At 46.1% G+C, this 20,066-nt stretch overlaps 2 protein-coding genes across 2 annotated transcripts; one reads left to right on the top strand and one right to left on the bottom strand.

Annotated features, from left to right (window-relative positions):
• Nucleotides 1-1,629: 1,629 nt before the first annotated feature.
• RFNG (RFNG O-fucosylpeptide 3-beta-N-acetylglucosaminyltransferase) lies at nt 1,630-9,804 on the bottom strand. The gene is made up of 8 exons (XM_052688212.1): nt 9,224-9,804; nt 8,412-8,460; nt 7,680-7,782; nt 7,223-7,376; nt 6,108-6,196; nt 5,856-6,021; nt 4,442-4,527; nt 1,630-4,207 (listed from the first exon to the last, which is right to left on the bottom strand). The coding sequence occupies exons 1-8, from the start codon at nt 9,626-9,628 to the stop codon at nt 4,141-4,143; spliced, it is 1,119 nt and encodes a 372-aa protein (XP_052544172.1). The 5' UTR covers nt 9,629-9,804; the 3' UTR covers nt 1,630-4,140.
• Nucleotides 9,805-9,944: 140 nt separating this feature from the next.
• GPS1 (G protein pathway suppressor 1) lies at nt 9,945-19,808 on the top strand. The gene is made up of 14 exons (XM_052688211.1): nt 9,945-10,069; nt 12,032-12,124; nt 13,331-13,512; nt 14,199-14,363; nt 14,552-14,687; nt 14,832-14,909; nt 15,311-15,371; nt 15,718-15,803; nt 16,300-16,394; nt 17,350-17,455; nt 17,841-17,921; nt 18,049-18,186; nt 18,408-18,542; nt 19,245-19,808. Exons 1-14 carry the CDS (start codon nt 10,037-10,039, stop codon nt 19,317-19,319), a joined length of 1,464 nt encoding a protein of 487 aa, XP_052544171.1. The 5' UTR covers nt 9,945-10,036; the 3' UTR covers nt 19,320-19,808.
• The last annotated feature ends 258 nt before the right edge of the window (nt 19,809-20,066 follow it).

The following is a 20,066-nucleotide window of genomic DNA, read 5'->3' as shown; positions in this document are numbered from 1 at the left end:
CCCGGGTGGCCAAGAAGGCCAATGGCAGCCTGGCTTACATCAGGAACGGTGCTGCCAGCAGGAGCAGGGCAGTGATTGTCCTCCCGTACTCGGCTCTGGTGAGGCCGCACCTCCACTACCGTGTCCAGTTTGGGGCCCCTCACTGCAAGAAAGACATTGAGCGGGTTCAAAGAAGGGCGACAAGGCTGGTGAGGGGTCTGGAGCACAAATCTTATGAGGAGCGGCTGAAGGAGCTGGGGTTGTTCAGTGCGGAGAAGAGGAGCTCAGGGGAGACCTCGCTGCTCTCTGTAGCCACCTGAAGGGAGGTTGTGGTGAGCTGGGGGTCGGCCTCTTCTCTCCTGTAACAGTGATAGAACCAGAGGGAATGGCTTCAAGCTGCACCAGGGGAGATTCAGGCCGGACGTTAGGAAATACTGCTTCTCTGAAAGAGTGGTCAGGCAGTGCAATGGGCTGCACAGGGAGGTGGTGGAGTCACCGACTGTGGAGGTGTTCAAGGAACATCTGGATTTGGTGTTGAGGGACGTGGTTTGGTGAGAACTACTGGCGATAGGTGGATGGTTGGGCCGGGTGATCCTGTAGGTCTTTTCCAACCTTGGTGTTTCTGGGATTTTGTAAAGCACTACGGTGAGAGAACTCAGAATAAAGCTGAGAGGAAAAGCTGTGCCCCATCGCTCAGAGCTGCTGGTAAAAGCTGTGGGCTGCCCTTGTCTAACAGTCAGTGCCTAAAAAAACCATGTGTAACTGCACAGAACCCTCTTGCCTAAGGCCAGCATAGGACATGTAGTTCCAGCCCTCTGCCAAGGGCCGTGCCTGACCTGGCCTTGAATACCTCCAGGGATGGGGCATCTACAACTGCTCTGGGCAGCCTGGGCCAGTGCCTCACCAGTGTTAACATCTGACCTAAATCTCCTCTCTTTTACTTTAAGGCCATTTCCCTTTGTTATATTCCTATCAGGCTATGTAAAAAGTCAGTCTCCCTGCTGCTTGTAAGCTTCCTTTACATACTGGAAGACCACAATAAGTCTCCCCTCAGCCTTCTCCAAGCTAAACAGGCCCAGTTCCCTCAACCTTTACTCACAGGAGAGGTGCTCCAGCCCTCTGATCTTAGTAGCCCTCCTCTGGGCCCACTCCAACAGCTCCACATCCTGCAAGGTACAACAGAAAAGCAGTCCAGAACTCATGAAGGCATTAAGCTCCCACACCACAGCTTACTTCCAGTGGTAGTGAGCACGGCAGCTCCAACTGCCTCCTGCTTTGCAGAGCTGACATCATATAACAGAGCAGCACAAGGCAATTATACATCCAATTAACATGCTCTACTGATAGAAGCAGAGCTCTGCTCGTAATACCCCTTTGATGCATTGCTTCCCAAGGATGCTTAAGAGCTGCTGTGACAGAGACAAAATGGGAAAGTTCTGACATAGAGCTGGTTAAAATACTTAAATAATTAGCTGCAAGGATTCTTCTCATCCATATTTCTGCCTCTGCACATCCAAGTCATCTAATTCCCATGTGCTTTTTGTCCCTATGGCAGCACAAGGCTGACAGGAGACTAGTTTTCTGGATTACAGGGTTTAATGGTTCATTTTTGGTGAAGAGAATGCATTCAAGGACAAGACAAAACACACCTTTCAACATCCTTAAATATTTACTTCATGGAATCATTTTATGTATGAGACAGTAGTTTAAGAAGCTGCATCCCAGTATATCTACAGAGCCTACTGTATTGTGAACAAGAGAAACATTACAAGAATCTTGAACACAAACAATCCTGCATTGTCATACAGAAGAATGTGGTCCTTTTTCAGCTCGATAAGCACCCTACCAGCATTAGGCATGACAAAGAGGCAGCAAACTGCATTTAGGATGGGAAGCGACTGCAGTATGGGACTTGTACTCAGTTTTGCTACCATCAGTGTGAAGTGCTGTCATTTTTGAACTGCAGTTTGCCACATAATCACTACCCAGCTTGTGCTGTCTGTAGTATCTGACAGGAGGCTGCTCTTAGCAGCAGAGGAAGAAAAGCTCCAGCAGAATTCAGAGATCACTAAGGATGAAAAAAATCTCACCAAGTGCTTATGCAGCTTCACAACTTTTTGCTACAAGGAGGCTGAAAACAAGAACCCACCAAATGTTTTTTAAAAAAGTGTTTATATAGATACCAGTAATCTCCAGAGCTATTAATGACATATCATCGAACCACAGGACATCCCAGTTCTAGTGAGCAGAACACCTAATGGAGAGGTAGAACATCCCACAACCCACCCTGCCACAAGTCCTCCATGCTCTGTGAGAGGCTGTCAGTGTTACAGATGTTCCTGTTTCGAAACAGCCACTGTGCTAGCTGGACTTTGATCCGATTGCCTGCAGCACTCTTATTCCTGTGCCTCATGGTCAAAGCATTGCCTTAGCAGATAAAGAAAATTAGGAATGCTGGACTGTAGCAAGCAGTCAGCTTGTTGGCTCCTCTGTAAAATTAAATAAAATCATGCAAAGAGGACAGTGTATCCAGTTCTTGAAAGGTTTGCTTTAAAAACAGAAAGCAGAGAATATTATTTTACAGGAGGCTGACACCTACACTACATTTCATACTTGAATACGCTGCAGGTGTTTGCCTACATGATACCACTTCTCAAATGGGAAGAAGTTAAGCAACTAGCTGAAATGCACAGCTCAGCACAGCTGATAGAAATCTGAAACTTGCTGGGTCCGAATTCTAGCCATTAGTCATAGTTTCAGGTTATACAACATCATGCTATTATTCTCCACTTAATTCAGCCTCTAGCACTAAGCCTGCAAGTATTTTCTGAAGAGTTTGAAAGTAATCAGTGGTTTCACAAAATCATTCGTATGCTGTTCTTCACGTCAGGTATAGATTGCACAAAGGCAAAGTTGGGAGCAACAAAACTAAACATATGAAGTTTCAATTCTTCCACTTTCAAAACTAAGCCTATTTGATTGACAGCGCAGCAGCAGGTGATATTGCTACAGCATTGGGCTTTTGCTTTTCTATCAGCATACAGTTTCCTTTTACCAAGTGCCGGAATTACGTAGTGAAACATTAAGATGTAGAGTAAAAACAAACACTGGTCTCAAAAGGTTACCTCAAGAAGCTGAAGTGGGGTAACCACAAACACACCATTAAAAGGCCTCAAATGATATCATCAAAAACTTTCTCGGCGCTACAGCTATCTAGCATTCCTCCTCCCTCACAGGCAGTAAAGGATACTTCAAAAACAGGGTGTTTCATCAGCCGATGGGCGTGCTGTAGCTCACCTAACCTGCTGAGGGCAAAGGAGGAGAAACAGTTACCAACTAGCCTGGCAAATACTTCTTCAGTATCAAATACCAAGGGAACAGTCTTGGACCTAGCAGACCACCACCATCTTCAACAGCCACTGCCATTCAGTGGTAAGAGTGCCAAGTCTGACAATCACCTCCATGGGAGGTACACAAAGACTGCTGGGAAGAACGTGCACTGTAAGCAACTCTCATGCAGTCCTGAGTCAGTTTACCCTTACACAGGGTTTTTCCCATGACAAAGGCTTTCACCCTTGTCTACCCTAGCAATTCCTGGACTTCTGGTGCTTACAAACAGACCGTGTTTCAGCTCACAGGTGGAGGAGGTATAACATGGCATGCTGCAGAAGTTCTTAAGTCCTGTTCACAAAGAAGACAAGCAAAAACTTCATCCCCCCCATCATCATGGGGACTGCAGTCTGCTTAAACATTCCAACTTCAAGACAGCGGCCTCTGAAAGCTGCTAACAGCAGTAAGAATGCTATCATTCTAAGTACTGCATTTGCTAGGATGTATCTGAGCACAGATTCACATGATAGGGCTCATGTGACATCAGATGTAAGCACAAAGTGACTTGTACAGCTATGACTGCAGCCATCATATGAAGAGCCACTGGACCAAAGAACAAGAAATAGAAGGTTTTCTTCTCTGGAATGTCCCAGGCTGCTGCTGAATAAATGCCTTCTTGCCATAATTACCCAGTCAGTCTTGCTTCTGTACAAAGTCGACCTCCTTTTGTAGATATGTCTGTTTGTGTCCCAGAAGGAAAAAAAAAAGCCCATCACAACTCTTGCTTTATGCAAAGTAGGTAGGATAAAGGTGTCAAAGACTGGTCAAAAGTTATGACATCTTCTTATTGGGGCACCAAATAGTGTCAGGATAGAGAAGGCAGTGGACAGATTTAAATCTGTGAAGGAAAACAAAAAAAAGTAAAATAAAAGTGAGACTGAAATTCTCCAGACCAGGAACATGCTAAGTATTGAATGTGCAGCAGCCTACCACAGCAGGGGAGGTGGCTCTACCCACCTATAACTGTGATAACATCTGGCATGAGAAAATAATCCCATAAGTGAGTTTGATCTTCTTGCAGTTGAAAAACATAAACAAGACAGGGAGATCTTGGTTTGGAGTGGACACTTACCTGGTTGGGTCTTGCTGAAGTCCAAACACTCCTCCCACACTCACAACATTGTGTTTGTTCTCGGGGTCCCCATAACTGAGAGTTACCTGGAAAAGCAAACAAAAACCTCAGAAACTGACACTACTACAGAAAAACAGAATAGGGACAGCATGGTTATTAATGAGGTACAAAGAGATGCTGTGAAGATCCTGATTTGAATGGTGGGTTACATCCGAGAAACGATGGTCAGCTTTGCCATTAGCAATATTGGCACTGGATGGTAGCTATCGAGTGGATCACTGCTCATCAAAAGACAAGCAGGGAAAAATAAACAAAGGAGCTAACGTTTCATTGTCTTAACAGACAAGATGAGTTACAACCCAGTTCTGGAAGGGCACCAATCCTGCTGACGTCTCTACCTTTACTAAATGACATCTGTTCTTCCTCAGGCACAATCTGAAGTCTGCAGTAGCCGTGTCTTAGCAAAAGGGAAAAGAGAAGCATTTGGATGTGAAATGGCATGCAGAGGACTGCTGTCAGCCAAACTTGGCAACAAAGTTTTGATCCCTGGAATTCCACCTCCTTGCTGCTCCTCCATACAAGCACTGTATTTGGAAATCTGCAGGTACAAGGCTTGCTTCTGTCCAACTGCAGACCTGCATTTTGGGCTATCAGCCTCGGGGAAACCACGATGACCAAGAAGAGGTCAGATTCAGCCCATGCTTAAGGTCCTTCACATGAAGGAGATGACACTGTGTCCCAAATGTACATCTGCACTGCCAAATAATATTGTCAAGAAAACACAAGCAAGAATTTTATAGGGGCAAAACTACACTTTTGTTTGTTCATAACTGTCAATTGGTAAGAGGGAGACAAAGCACCAGGATAGCCTCATAGCTCCATCTACTGCTGCTATCCCAGTAATTTAAGGAATGAAACAAACAAGCCTGGGTCTGATTTATCCTGATTAAGTTTCTTGAGATTCAGGCAAGTCAGTCTTAAAAGTGATCAGACATTTAGTTATGCCTTAGTTATTGAAGAGGTACTTGCTATAGCTCTGATTCTAGTATTGTTAAGCAGCATGAATGAAGACAGAATTTGTTAGACAACAATACTCTCTCACGCAGCAGGCACACTAAATGTTGCCTTCTTCTACAACTGCTGCTACTGTGTCTCTTGGAAACTCAAAATGGAGAACACCATATTTAGATGTAGCAGTGTAGTAAAACATACCCCTGAAAGAGAGGACATCTGGATGACCAAACTGCCTAGGGTGGAAGTATGCTTTGTACCTAAATGAAGGAATTTGACAGGATACAGCTACGCTACTCTGTAGACATTGTCCTCTGCCAACATGTACTAAGTTGATTCACTGGCTGCTTTCTGATCAGGCTGAGGTGTGATTACAGGAGCAGGACACGAGGCTCAGCCCTACCTGTTGCAGCACAGACTCGCCCTGTAGTCTCTGCAGATTTTCCAGATGGGAATGGAACAACGGGCTGTGCAGCAGCTTTACTTCAAGCAGCCCTTCAATGATGTAGCCAATCGTGCAGTCATCAGGAAGACGCACTCTTTCTGCAGTACTGATGAAGTTACCCAGGCTGTGAGAGCACAGGAGACAAGATCAAACACACTTTAAAGTTTACCAAACACATATTAATGGAGCTCAGCTAGGAGGAGTGCTTACCTGGCCCAGGGACTCATCTTCAGAGCAAGACCTCTGCTGATACAGAATCCTGCTCCACCTGTGGCAAACCAGAATTTCACGCTTGTCTTCTGAAGAAGCAACAAGGAAAAAACACAGAAAAGAAACACACACTAGTTACTGATAATCAGCTTTGCTCTGTTTGGCTGGGCAAGGAGGAGAACTTGAGGCTCTACTTGGATATCGGACTGCACCTGAGTCAGAACAAGACTACAAACCAATTCTGCTTCTGCAGGCTGCTGAAAGCCTGATTAGTTGTTCTCTCTAATTAAATTCCACCTTGAAAATAACAGCAGGCATACCATCAGGTTTACACAACTGAGAAAGCACATGAAGTGGGAAACTACAGTGCCACTTCTAACGAATTCCAGATGCCCCCAATGATTCTAGCCAAAGGCCACAGTCAGTTCAATCTTCCTGAGGAAATCACAGCTGTTTTGTTGGATGCTTGGCTCCAGGGAGACTGCTATGTTATGTGTTTTTTCCTAACAAAGTGCTTTATAACTGACTTTCTGGCTAGTGAGTTGATTCATTTTCATGCCCGTTAGCAGAGAGGACCTCTGAAAACTTGTTTCAGCTCATGAACCTTGCAACTGAGACACCTTTGCTTCTACATCCTGGAAACATAGTAACCAAGCATATTGGAAATGCTAGGCCTTCTGTACCCAGAGAATCTATCACCCATCTGAGGTTGGTTCAAGCTGGTAACAGTGGGATACTGCTCTCAACAGCCCCACCTTCCAAAAATAAAACAAAACCACACCACCACCACCAAACAAGAAGCATCAGCCCCCAAAAACGATTAAAACAAAAGGAAGAGTCAAGGTGGAGAGGCCCTACTCACCTCAGTGTGAGGGAGATCACCAACATAAGTGAGCAAAGGAAGAGAAGCAGACATCCACCCAGGAGACAACTCTATTGTACATAAGCACGTGAGGTCAGATCAAAGGTACATTTAACCTGGCACTCTGTCTCTGACAACGGCCATTACTTGCACGTTAAGTCATTTGATATTGTGGTGCACCTATCGATTCTCATGGCTTTAAACAATTTTAAAGGCTCAGGGTGATTCTCAGCCTAACTGTAAAGCTGCTTACTGATCCATCGCTTTGGACGTGGTCAGCTGCTTCGATGGGGTGGTCCAGGCTCGGTCGCCCCACATAGACATCCTGGCTAGGAGAGAAGGCAGATAAGAGACGCAGGAGAGTCCGTGGATTCACATAGTTGTCATCATCCACATGGCAAAACCACCTTCAAATAAACAACAACAACAAAGTTGCTGCAGTGCTGTGACAAAGAAATGAGTTACAGTTCTACAGCTGAGCTGTGGTCTTTCAAGCTTAGAGGAAATAGCACATCCTATTACACTGAAGAACATAACTTGGAAGCTGAAGCCACCTATAGATCCTAGATCTGCAGAGATGCTGAAGCCTTGCTAGGTTTCAGATGATCCCTGTTCATAAGCACTGCTTCCTGCTGTACTATCTTCCTTATGCTCATCACTCTGCTTTTGCTAATGCAGCTGAAAGAAACAAAGTCAACCACAACACTTACTTTTGTCCAGATTCTAGGAATTTATCATATTCCACAGACATCTTGCAGCACAGAGCTTGCCGGGTGTGGACAGCAGAACAGTTGGTGTTGATCATATGATCCCCTGTGGGGGGGGAAGAATAAAAAAAAGAATAAATAAAATGATAATAACAAAAAATCAGCCCCATCAAGTTTGGGAAGAATGGATGGTCCAAAAAAGACCAAGTATACATTTGGCACTATTACAGTATAATGAATCTGCACAATGTGTACACATGGAGAGTAAACGACAGGACAAGCAGGGCTCACAGGCTGTGCATATGGAATAAAGTTGTCAAGTATGTAAAAAACACAGAATTGAGGAGGTTGGAAGGGAGATGATCTAGAACCAGCAGGTTCTCTAAGATAGGCTGCACAGGAAAGCATCCAGGTGAGTTCTGAATATCTTCGGATATGTGGTTAGATTGCAGGGTGTATAAACATGGCTATGAGACTGCATGCAAAGGAAGCACCTAATATAGCTTTGGACCAGAGAGACTGAAGCTTACGAACAGGAAGGAAGCATATGCAAAGGTGACAAAATATTCACAAAGCTCCAAGCCTTTTGTCCAGGTGGTAAGTAGGCACAGCATTTTCTGCTATCTTAACTTCCCTAATTGCTTGTACAGCATGAAACAAGGACTTCTAGGAAAAGTACGACCGACACAAAACTCAGTTACAGCAGACAGCAGCCTTCTGTGCCACACAGCTCACCTGCTTTCAGGCGCAGCTCTCGATCTTCCCAGTCTGTGAATATGAATGTCTGCAGAAGGCAAAAAAACGGGTTAGGAGAAAGACGTGTCCATAATGAAGGGCTTCCAAAACCAGCATCTACTTTGCTCGGTTCCCTGTCAGAACACTATTTTATCTTATGGATTTATTTCATGTTAGCTATTGTAGGGGGAACCCCAGCACCTTCAGCTCTTTTCTTATTGGAGAAGTTCCCACACTGCAAACTAGAAGAAACTATTTCAGAAAAAACACCCAAAACACTGCTCTCCTTATCCCAGGGTACAGATAAAGCGTTTCCAAAACAAATGACCATCTTATTTGAGAATATTGTCCTCTGCAACTTCACCTCCTCTGTGTGGCTGGGAGCCACAACTCTTAAGCAAGCTAAAAGGAAAGGAATCAAAATCAGAGTGCAAACTGTCAGACAATAACCCTGCCCTGGCCCAACTGGTGGGCAAAACTGCATTAAGATGCTTAGAATGTAACAAAATCCATCAGCAAGGGAACAGATTATGTGTCAGCCTCATAAAAACCTCAATTACTGAACTGCTTCATCCAGAACACTGGCATCTAAGCCAACATCAGCACCAAAAATCTCACACTACCACGTAGTACTTTTCCCAGCCCTCAAAACACAGTTTCTGCATGGACTCAGATAGTGAGAAAGCAGCTTCATTGAGAACGAACTCAGCAATACGTTCTGATGAAGTCCTCAGGCCCGTTTTCCAAAGCCTCACAGTGTGCATCCAGGCCCAGCGTGGATCAGCTGCCGCGAATCTCGGCCCGGCGCTCACCTGTCCTCTCGCCCGGGAGATCCAGGTTTGGAACAGCAGCTCCAGCCGCGTCTTGTGATACTTCCTCGTCGTTTTCACCGCAATAAAGATGTCCTTCAGCTCCAGGCTCTCCCTGCCCGAGCCGCCGGGCGGCCCCAGGCGGACCCTTCTCGCAGGCCACGGGCTGCCGCCGACGCCCCGGCCGCCCCCAGCGGCCCCCGAGCCGCCGCTTCGCTCCCCGGGCGCGCCGCTCCCCGCGGGCCGCGCCTCCCGCTTCGGGACGGCTCCACTGGGCCCGGCGGGCGGCGGGCGGCGGCGGGGCGCGGCGGGGGGCTGCCCGCGGGGCAGCAGCAGGAGAAGGACGGCGGCGGCGGTGACGGACAGCAGGAAGCAGGCTCTGCGGAGCCCCAGGCAGGAGCCGCTCATGTTGCGGCCCCGCCGCCGCCCGCCCGCCTCATGGCCCCCGGGAGTCCCGCGGCCGGTTTCCCCCGCGGCCTCCACCGGACGGCTCCGGGACGCGGCTGAGCCCACGGAGGGCAGCGCCCGGGCTCTCCGGGCCGAGCCGCTAGGACGAGAAGCTGCCCCGGCGCTAGGCCGGACCGGACGGAGACGTCTGGCGAGCGCGGCCGGTCCCCGCGGGCGGCGGGAGCCCCGCGAGGCCCCGGCCCGTCCGCACCGCCGCCCGGTGCCAGCGGGGAGGAGCGGCGGGCCGCGGCCCCTTTAAGGGCTTCACCTGTCGGATGCGGTCTGGCCGCGCCGCGCGACCCGGAAGCGAAGACCGGGCTGGATGTGGGGGCGGGGCGGTCGGCCGGAAGTGGCGGTCGCGAGGGAAGGATGCCGCTGCCCGTCCAGGTCTTTAACCTGCAGGTACGAGGCGCCCTTTCCCGCCGCTTCCGGTATCGCCGTTCCGTCGCGGCCTCGTTCGGTGTCGTTTCTGCACAGCGTTCGGCGGCCCGGCCCGGTCCCGTCTCTCCGCGGCCTCCGTGCGGCGTCCGCGGCCTTTCCCCTCGGCCCAGCGTCGTGGTTCCGTCGCGTTCCCGGGCGGCTCCGCTCTCGCAGTCGGTGCGCTGCGGTCACCCGTCGTTTCGCCGAGATCCGTCCGCGTCGCGTGGAGCGGTTCCAACCGAGCGGCCCTCGGCGGTTTGTGGCGTCGTAGGCGGGGCCGGGCGGACAGAAGTGCCGTAGAACGGCGGGCGGAGAGGAGCGGAGCGGAGGGCGCAGCGGGACGCAGGTGAAGCCGAAGGGACTCGGCGCCCTTCTGTGTCCGCACCGCGAGTCGCCCGGCTTCCATCCCTTAACGGGCACCGGGGCAGCTCCGTACTTCGGTAGCGCCTTCTTCCCAGGTGCTGCGGGAGGCTGCGGTCCGTTCGTTGCGTTACGAGGTTATGGCGCTCTCGTGGGCTCAGAATCGTGGCGAGAGAACATCTTTTTTTATTATTATTTAAGTTGTTCGGATTTCTTAAATAAGCCTTGTCTCTTCGTTTCAAAGTGAAGGATTAGCTTGAAAGCGTCTGAGTTTGTGTATTTGAGTGGGACTTGCACCTATTTGTGGTTTTTCTCTGCCTGGGAGTTTAGGAAGGAAGGCAGAGTGGTGACCTGGCAGCTCAGTGAGGTTCTTTACTGTGAGAGCAGTGAGGTGCTGGAACAGCTGCCCAGAGAGGCTGTGGATGCCCTGTCCTTGGAGGTGTCAGGGCCAGGTTGGATGGGCAGCCTGGGCTGCTATGAAATGTGGAGGTTGGTGGGTGACCCTGCCTGGTATGGGGATTGGAGCTTCGTGATCTTTGAGATCCCTTTCAACCCGGGCCATTCTGTGATTCTGTATAAATCTTTTTTCTCCAGCTGCAATTATTGGTAGTTTTCATAATAGTGATCCCTAAGGTGCTGGGGGCAGATTTTTGCTATGCCAGGCAGTGTAAAAAAAAAAACAAAAAAACAACTTGACTGTTATGATATAAGAAGAAAAGATGGATGCAAATAAAAAGAAGCAAATAAAAAGAAAATGACGGTCTCAGTACAGTGACTTAAAGGCTTTATGCACTGTTTTTTCTGAGTTGCTGATCTGAACAATCAGACTTTCCTTTGGGCTCCCCCTCTCTTCCCTTCAAGGAGAAAATAGCAAACCAGGAAACCAACTCACCTAAACTTCATTTATTTTTGCTTCAGGGGTTTGGGAGGTTTTCCATTGGTGCTGAGATATGTGCTGCTCTTCTGCGCTCTGACAACAGCAGCAGGATAGTTCAAGAGATGGCAGGTTTTCACAGTGCAGATTCATTTTTCCACTGCCTCCATTGTGTTCTTCATGTTTCTTTAGACTTCGTAATGTGTAACAGTTGTCTTCTCTTCCTCCCCCACCTCGAAGTTTTACTTCTAAGCATTAAAGCAGCTTTCAGAGGGTCTGGTGAGTTGTTGTGGGTACCCTTCTTTACCATTTTGGAGCTTCATGAGCTGAGTGTTAATACTTGCTCTTGCACAAGGCAGAGAAATGCAGTGTAATGTGGAATTTAGTGTGCATCCCTGAGGTGCTTTGTAGGATCAGATTTATTGATTTCTTCAGCTTGTTGTTTGATGATCTACCAAACCAAGTCAAATGCTGTGTCAGTGGTGAGCATTAGTGTGGCTTACTTAGAAAAACTTCATTCTGAGCAATAGTGTCAGCAGAGAAAAGCCCTAAACCTTTCTAAGAGCTCAGGTTGTTGGGTTTGTTTTTTTTCTTCTTCTTTCCATTGCTAAAATTTGGTTTGTATTTCACCAAGCCCTTAATGCATCCAATCACAGCTTACTATGTTTGAGCAGGAGACAACCAGGTCTGACCACGTTTTGCTGTTCTAGGGTGCAGTGGAGCCCATGCAGATCGATGTGGATCCTCAAGAAGACCAACAAAACGCACCTGATATCAACTATGTGGTGGAAAACCCCACTCTGGTACGTGCTGGCTGCGGGCTGAAGGACTGCATTTCTGATGTAGCTTCTTCCTTTCAGTTTTCTGAGAAACTTCATTTTGCTTCTTGTCGAATGGTTATTTAGAGATGAATGCATTTTCTGTATGCATAGTGGGGTAAGAATAGCAATCAGCCCTTCTGTGATTTCTTTCATGTGATCATTGACTCTTTACTGCACAGATATCTCTTCTTTTTATTTTGGTCAATGTGTGGCCTGGCATCTTGCTTGATTTCTGGCCTTTCGGTTCAGTTCTGAAGCTAAAGAGATGGAGTGGTTGTGTGGCAGCCTTCTTGCCTTTCTTACTGCTGCAACATCTAAGCATTCCACAAAATGTAGTGGTTTTATTTTCACCATAACTGTGTGATGTGAAAAACTATAAATCCCTTCTGATGCTCAAATAACTGAGGAGTGAAATGACTGCATGGTTACAGCAGTGCTGGGCAGCATCACACATGAATGCGTGGAAGAAAGAATGCTTCTGCCTTTGTGTGCTTGGATTCTTCGTCTGATAAAGCAGGAATTCTAAAGCCAGATTTGCTGCTTATGCAGTCCAGTTTCAGTCTCAGAGCAAGATGGGTCTTGGCACTGGATCAAGCAAGAATCATGTTAGAAAATGGTACCCTAACATCAATAGCACATCGGGAACATGGGGGTGCCTAAATGGAGATGACATGGGATGTAAATTAAGTGTGGACAGGCAACCTGAGCTCTGAGCTGGGCTTAACAATTGTTACATGTTCAGGATTTAAACCTCAGATCCTTCCTCAGGAGTAAGAGGTCCTTATAGTTCTCAAAGGAGATGTTTTAAGAGCAAAAGAATGCAAATTGTCTTTTGGAAGTGATTATTTATTTTATTTTATTTTTTTAAAGGAAGAACTGTGTCTGATTTAGGGAAATTCAGTTCAAATGATGACATCTTGACAAAATTATTAACAGGTTATTGACTGAGCAGCTTTAATTAGCAGTAGCACTACAGAAAAAATAAACATTAATTGCCTCTGGATTTGCAGTACATTACAGTTGACTTACACTTGAAGAAAGGAGAAATGGAATAACATTACCTGACTTCTTCTATCTCTGAGTCTCCGTGTAGGAGCCAAGACTGCAGGGAATCCTGTGTGGGTCATGTTGTAGTGTCTTAATTTGGTGTTGCCATCTTTGCCTTCTAAGCCTGAGCTCTGTCTGCAGGACTTGGAGCAATATGCATCCAGTTACAGCGGTCTGATGCGGATTGAGAGGCTGCAGTTTATTGCTGACCACTGCCCACAGCTGCGGGTGGAAGCCCTCAAGATGGCTCTGTCATTTGTCCAGAGAACTTTCAATGTTGATGTGTATGAAGAAATCCACAGGAAGCTGTCTGAGGCCACCAGGTACTGAGAGCACGGCAGACCTGTGGAGCTTTTCCACTGAAGACAGGTGTTTAATTGTGGAGAACTTTACATGTGTAATGCCAAAATGTTCCTTAGACATCTTATCTCATTCTGAAGAGTTCATTTGTAGTGTTGTAAGGAGCTACAGGTAGAAGTTTAATCCTTGCAACTGCTTGAGGTATTAATGAGCACTCTCTAGGCAAATCATGGAATTGAATTCTAGATCACAGAATCATGGAATGGCCTGGGTTGCAAAGGAGCACAGTGCTCATCCAGCTCCATCCCCTGCTGTGTGCAGGTCACCAACCAGCAGCCCAGGCTGCCCAGAGCCACATCCAGCCTGGCCTTGAATGCCTGCAGGGATGGGGCATCACAGCCTCCTTGGGCAACCTGTTCCAGTGCCTCACCACCCTCTGGGTGAAAACTTCCTCCTAATATCCAACCTAAACTTCCCCTTTCTCAGTCTAAAACCACAGATGCTCTTGTATTAATGAATTAAAACCTCATCTAAATATTTGCCTCTCTCTTTCTTTCTGTTTCTTTCTTTCATTCCCTACTGCCTTTGTTTTCCCTTTGTTCTCTTTGGTGCATGTGGTGGTACTGTTTTCAGGGATACAGTGGCAAGTACTTTTCAGATATTTGTACAGAAAAGTTTGCAGGGTATTAATCAGATCAAACTCTTTCAGAGAGCTGCAGAATACACCCGATGCTGTCCCTGATAGTGGAATTGAACCTCCTCCTCTTGACACAGCTTGGGTTGAAGCTACACGCAAAAAAGCTCTTCTTAAACTGGAGAAACTTGACACAGATCTGAAAAATTACAAAGGGAACTCCATCAAAGAGAGTATCAGGTGAGATGCAGAAGGCTCTGCTGGAGCAAGGAAGAGCATTTTGCTCCTCCAGGCACCTAACGCGGAATGTCAGCTGCATTGGTGCCTTCGGTCAGTGTGCTGAGTTGTTCAGAACAAACTCAGCTTCCCTTTTTCCCCTGCTCTTTCTAAGCATGCAGTTCATTACTATTTTAATTCCTGTGCTCCAGGAGAGGCCACGATGATTTAGGTGATCATTACCTTGACTGCGGGGACCTCAGCAACGCTCTCAAGTGTTACTCACGAGCCCGGGATTACTGCACCAGTGCTAAGCATGTGATCAACATGTGTCTCAATGTCATCAAGGTAGGAAGGCCTGCAGGGGGTGGTATGTGGAGTCCTGACATCTGCTATGGAGCCCTCCTGCACCTTTCATATCCACAAGTATGTTACTTGTTGATAAACACCATTTATTCATGACTATTCTGTGCTGTTCCTGGCTCTCTGCAGGTCAGCGTCTACCTCCAAAACTGGTCTCATGTTCTGAGCTACGTCAGCAAGGCTGAGTCCACGCCAGAAATTGCAGAAGTAAGGTCCTGCTTTTTAATTTACATGAATTTTCCCTTTGTTTTCTGTCTCCAAAGTTTGTAAAATTGTTTATTCAATTCCCCCTTTTACAAATTGTTCCCTCTCAGACTTCCTTCATCTTACAGTCTATTCTTCCTCTAATCCAGTCACTCCCTGGCTCCTATACCATTCCTTTAGAGATTCATTGTTAATTATCTCCCATGATATGCATGAAGGAAATCTTGCTCATGGCAAAAGCAGGGAGACTTGTCCTCAGTTTGTTCCATGTTTCCTGAGATTGATAGGTGAAGTTATCTTGCAGTTGAGATTTGCAAGTCAGTTACTAGGGTGAAATATCTCAAGGATATAACCAAAATGGTTTTCAAGCTGCTTGTTCACTACTGCTTTTTCTCATCCTGTAGCAAAGAGGAGAAAGAGACAGCCAGACACAAGCAATTCTCACTAAGCTGAAATGTGCAGCAGGTGAGCGAGTCCTTCAGCTTCTTCTGTTTTGTTTTATGCCTGCTTTTCTTCTTTTCTGCCCATAGGAATCTTTAACAACAGAATATGCTTGATTTATTTTGTTCTCTCATATCCAAAAAACTTCATTTTCTCACCAGAAATGCAAAATGAGATGGAACTCTCATTTATGTATTTTAAAGGATGCTGGTTACTGTCTGAGAATCATGCTTCACTTCAGTAGAGAAGGCATTACCAGCTCTGGGGTGCAGGTTCTCCCTTTTACAGTTTTTACAATGAGAGATTTCACACTTTTTTTCCTAACTTGCATTCTATCATGAACAGAGAATTATTTTTTCCTGATTTCCAGGCTTGGCTGAACTAGCTGCACGGAAATACAAACAGGCAGCAAAGTGCTTCTTGTTGGCATCATTTGATCACTGTGATTTCCCTGAGGTGAGGACTGTGAGGGAGCTGCATGGGCTTGGAGGGAATGTAATTCTTCTAAATGGTAGTTTGTAAAATTCAGGTACTGTAGTTGTCCTCACAGCACTCTTGTATGGTTTGGTGGTACTGTGAACCATCTCTTAACCAAAAAAAGCCAAACAAACCAAAAGCTCCAACAAAACACAACTGAACAAATAACTCTGGCCTTGAGTGCTCTGAATGGCCTGCTTTAGGTCATGCAGGTACTGTAGTCTGTGGAATTTGTGTACCTCATACCTGATCAGAAGTCTGGCTGCTGGAGTTGACTTCTGCTCTTAGCAGTGGACAGTCCCAGCTCAGCTTCTGGTGAATACCTGAGAGCATGCTGTGCTTCCACTGCATTTGACAAACGATCTCATTATGGGGCAAAGGAAAGGCTTAGAGAAGACTTAATTCCAACCTTCTGCCATTTCAGTAGTCAGTCAGTGTTGCCATTCAGAGTTGCTCCCTCAATCTCTCTCTCCAGCTGTTGTCTCCTAGCAATGTAGCTGTGTATGGAGGTCTCTGTGCCCTCGCCACCTTTGATCGTCAGGAGCTGCAGCGGAATGTTATCTCCAGCAGGTAGGTGATGCTTTGTCAGGACATCCTTTGTAGGTATGGCACTTTATTTGAGTATGGATTCTGGAAAGACTAATAGCTCTTGGATTGGAGAGACAATAACTGAACCGTGATTTGGTTTTAGTGCTAGCTGAAGTTTCCCTGCTTAATCATAGCTGGAACTCTAACAGAAACTTCCAACCTGAGTCAAATCCAACATCTGCATTGCCCTGCTTCCTGTCACCATTAGTGGCCCAGATCAGGGTGATGGAGTCCTGTAAGAGGCAGCTGTTTACCTTGATATGACTTCTATGCTAATCATATTAATACAGCTTAACAGTTAATACAACTTAAAATGTATTCTAACTATGACAGATGTGATGTTAATAGAATTACAGGCTTTGGAAAAATAGATATTTTTGTGTCATAGATTGAATGACTGTGCTGCTGAATTCATTACAACTAAGGGTGTGGAAGCAATAATTTTAAGGTGATGTGGAAAAAGGGTTGTTACCCTGACTGTTTTATTGGCTGAGTCGTAGGATGAGGTGCCAGGGATGGGATGGAGAACTGGGAGAGCACTGAGAAGCAGTGTGCATTCTGAAGGTCTCTCACACTTGAGATGGATCGTCTTCCCAAGGCTGTTGTGCACTGAGTTTGCATTGGGTGTGCTGTGTTCAGTGTAAGGCTGTGCTTTGCAAGGGATCACAAAGCTGGCCAGCACACAGTGCTGTGCACACACAGATGTGGCCTCTGTTTTCTGGCTGTATAACTCAGTGCTGAGTTCTTGATTTCTGCTACTTGGTTTGATAAAATTCTGGCTGCTTTTACCACAGGAGCTCTCTGGTCTGTTAGGGAGTCAGTTCTTGGAATGTCCAGATGATAGTTGGAATTTGTGATCTTGCACTTTGGAGTGACGAGGCTGTGGGGTGGGAAGTGGTGGGTTTCAAGATCTGATCACTGCCATGTTTATCTGTAGTTCCTTCAAATTGTTTTTGGAGCTGGAGCCACAGGTTCGTGACATCATCTTCAAGTTCTATGAGTCTAAATATGCTTCATGCCTGAAGATGCTGGATGAGATGAAGGTGAGTTGCAGGGGAGAGGTGCAAGAACAGACTCCCAACAGTTTCCTTCCCCATGTCTTTTGTGAGAAAGAGTAACAGTGTTTCCTGTGCATCTTTTCTGTGGTGTCTTCTACCTCCTGGTGAGGTAGATGGAAACAGAGAGCAGTTGAGGAGCAGATGGTGAAGAGAAATTATGCAATTTTTTAAACATATATTGAGTTCTTTGATAGATTGCAAATTCTCTCGTTCATTCTTCGTTTGGCTCTTGCTTTTTAGGGTTTTTTTGCCTTGTTGTAGTGAATATTAATATCCTTTAGAGTGAAGTATATTTATATTTTTAAGAACATAAGAATAATGTATTTTTTTCTACGCTGTTCCTGAGCTTCTGATGTGTGTTTTTGCACAGGACAACCTGCTGCTGGATATGTACCTTGCACCTCATGTCAGGACACTTTATACTCAAATTCGAAACCGTGCCCTGATTCAGGTAATCGTTGCTGCAATCCTGAGGGGTGGATAAGCAGTGAATGGGCCACCTCTGTGTCCTTGTTTTTTCCATGGTGTTGCAGAGGGTGGGGAATCCCCCTGGTCACTGAATATTTTCTTATTCCTAGTACTTCAGCCCCTACGTGTCAGCAGATATGCACAAGATGGCGACTGCTTTTAATACCACAGTGGCTGCTCTGGAAGATGAACTTACTCAGCTGATTTTGGAGGGACTGATCAATGCCCGAATCGACTCACACAGTAAGGTGAGTGCATCTGAGCCACAGGTCGTGGATTGAACAGCTGTCCTAAGATTGAAAAATTCTCTGTTCCTTGGATACTTTGAAATTGCATTCATCTGCTGTGAGTGGTGTTTTCAGGAGGGCTGCTCTCCGTGACACTCCAGCTTTATTCCACAGTGCAGAAAGGGCTTTCTGCTCTGGAGCCCTATTGTAGCTCCTGCATGCAATGTCTATCTTGGTTGCAGATTCTTTATGCTCGAGATGTAGACCAACGCAGCACAACTTTTGAGAAGTCTTTACTCATGGGCAAAGAGTTCCAGCGCCGTGCCAAAGCCATGATCCTGCGAGCTGCAGTGCTGCGCAACCAGATCCACGTCAAGGTATGGCTGTGGTGCTTGGATTCAGGGCAGTGGAACAGTCAGTAGGAGTATTTTCCCCAGAAACTGTTGAGGTTCGTACATCAGCAGGGGAGTGGACTGGCTGTTGTCACAAATGGTGGACAAATCATGATGATATCAAATGTGAAATGGGAAGAAGAAACGAGAATTTCTAGCCAGTACACTGAACTACTGGTACAATTCAGAATGTCCTTTGAAGTTGATGTGTTTGATTCCAATTCGTTCTGCCCAATTCATGATACACATACCTTTTATCTTACCAAAAACCAAAGAAACTCGAAGCAACTTTTTTAGTAGAGGAATTAAAATAATGCATGAATTGTTTGCAGTATTGCTTCCAGGATGCAAAGAATGCCAATGGGGAGGATAGGACACAGAATGTATTAAGTTCTGTAGTACATTCATCTCTTTGATAACCAAGTGCCAGATAAGATTCAAATTCAGCAGCCAGCAGCATCTTGTATGTGGGAAACAAAGAGTGGTTTAAAGCTTCTAGTTTGGCTTGTATAGGAACTGTGAACTTGAACTGTAGGAATTGTAAACACAGAGCTTTTGCAAATCTATCACTATGTATTTGGGGGCATGCTCTTCTCCTGCTTGTCATCACCTGTGTTTCCTTTGGTCTGTTTGGAAGCACATGAGGGGTATCACTAACTAGGATGTGTTTTGGTCTTTTTGTTGCAGTCTCCTCCGAGAGAAGGTAGCCAAGGGGAACTCACTCCAGCTAACAGCCAGTCCAGAATGAGCACCAACATGTGATAAACTTCATGCATTACCAAAAGAAATGGTCCCTCTGGGACTTTGTCCAGCATCACACCCACAAACTGCTGAGCTTCACAAACTGCTCCTGCCTCCCTCACTTTGTGCTTGGATGGAGAGGGTCAGGGCTGATGATGAATAATACGAATGTTCCAATAACTTCAGTTCTCCTTGAAAAGAAATTCTTTCTCAAAATGGCATCCCTGCAATGGGTCATCATTTCAGGTTTACTAAAATTCTCCCTTCCTTCTCCTTTATTGGTCACTCCATAGAGTGTTGCCAGATTATTTATACAGATGCTGATGTGAGGTTGGTTCAGCTGCTGTTAGTTTTCTTGTTTCTGAGCTGCAAAAAACAGGTAGTGTTAAGCTGAACGGGCAGGAGTGATCTGAGATGAATTTCACTGGTAGGAAAGTATTGCCTTGTTTCTGAGCAATGCTGTGCTTTCTCTTTATTTCAAATAAACTCGTTGAAGTGCGTTGCTCTCAATTATGGAACTGGAGTTCTGGTTGGAGATGCGATTCTTTTGAGAAACTCTTAGTGTTTTGTTTTGTTTTTTAACCTACACCTAACATGTAGCACTGTTTCCATGCATTCAGTCTCAGGCTTTTATTTTAGGGTGTTATGTGTACGTAGATCCATGTTTTTTCCTCTTTGGTCTCTGTTTTCAAAGTCTGTTTCCTGACGTGTTTCCACTTGTGCATGACCTGGCTTTGGAATCCAACCTTATCATAGCAGTAAATCTCT

This window comes from Tympanuchus pallidicinctus, unplaced genomic scaffold (genome assembly GCF_026119805.1).
Source record: "Tympanuchus pallidicinctus isolate F22 unplaced genomic scaffold, pur_lepc_1.0 scaffold23, whole genome shotgun sequence".
Lineage (NCBI taxonomy): Eukaryota > Metazoa > Chordata > Aves > Galliformes > Phasianidae > Tympanuchus > Tympanuchus pallidicinctus.
This window is presented reverse-complemented; position numbering and strand designations above follow the sequence as displayed.

Coding starts and splice junctions, on each gene's coding strand:
- GPS1 (XM_052688211.1), top strand. CDS start 10,037: ATGCCGCTGCCCGTCCAGGTCTTTAACCTGCAG. Junction 10,070..12,031: donor TCCAGGTCTTTAACCTGCAG/GTACGAGGCGCC, acceptor TTGCTGTTCTAG/GGTGCAGTGGAGCCCATGCA. Junction 14,688..14,831: donor TGTGTCTCAATGTCATCAAG/GTAGGAAGGCCT, acceptor GGCTCTCTGCAG/GTCAGCGTCTACCTCCAAAA.
- RFNG (XM_052688212.1), bottom strand. CDS start 9,628: ATGAGCGGCTCCTGCCTGGGGCTCCGCAGAGCCTGCTTCCTGCTGTCC. Junction 7,783..8,411: donor AGAGCTGCGCCTGAAAGCAG/GTGAGCTGTGTG, acceptor CCCCCCCCACAG/GGGATCATATGATCAACACC. Junction 4,208..4,441: donor CTTCAGCAAGACCCAACCAG/GTAAGTGTCCAC, acceptor TTTCCTTCACAG/ATTTAAATCTGTCCACTGCC.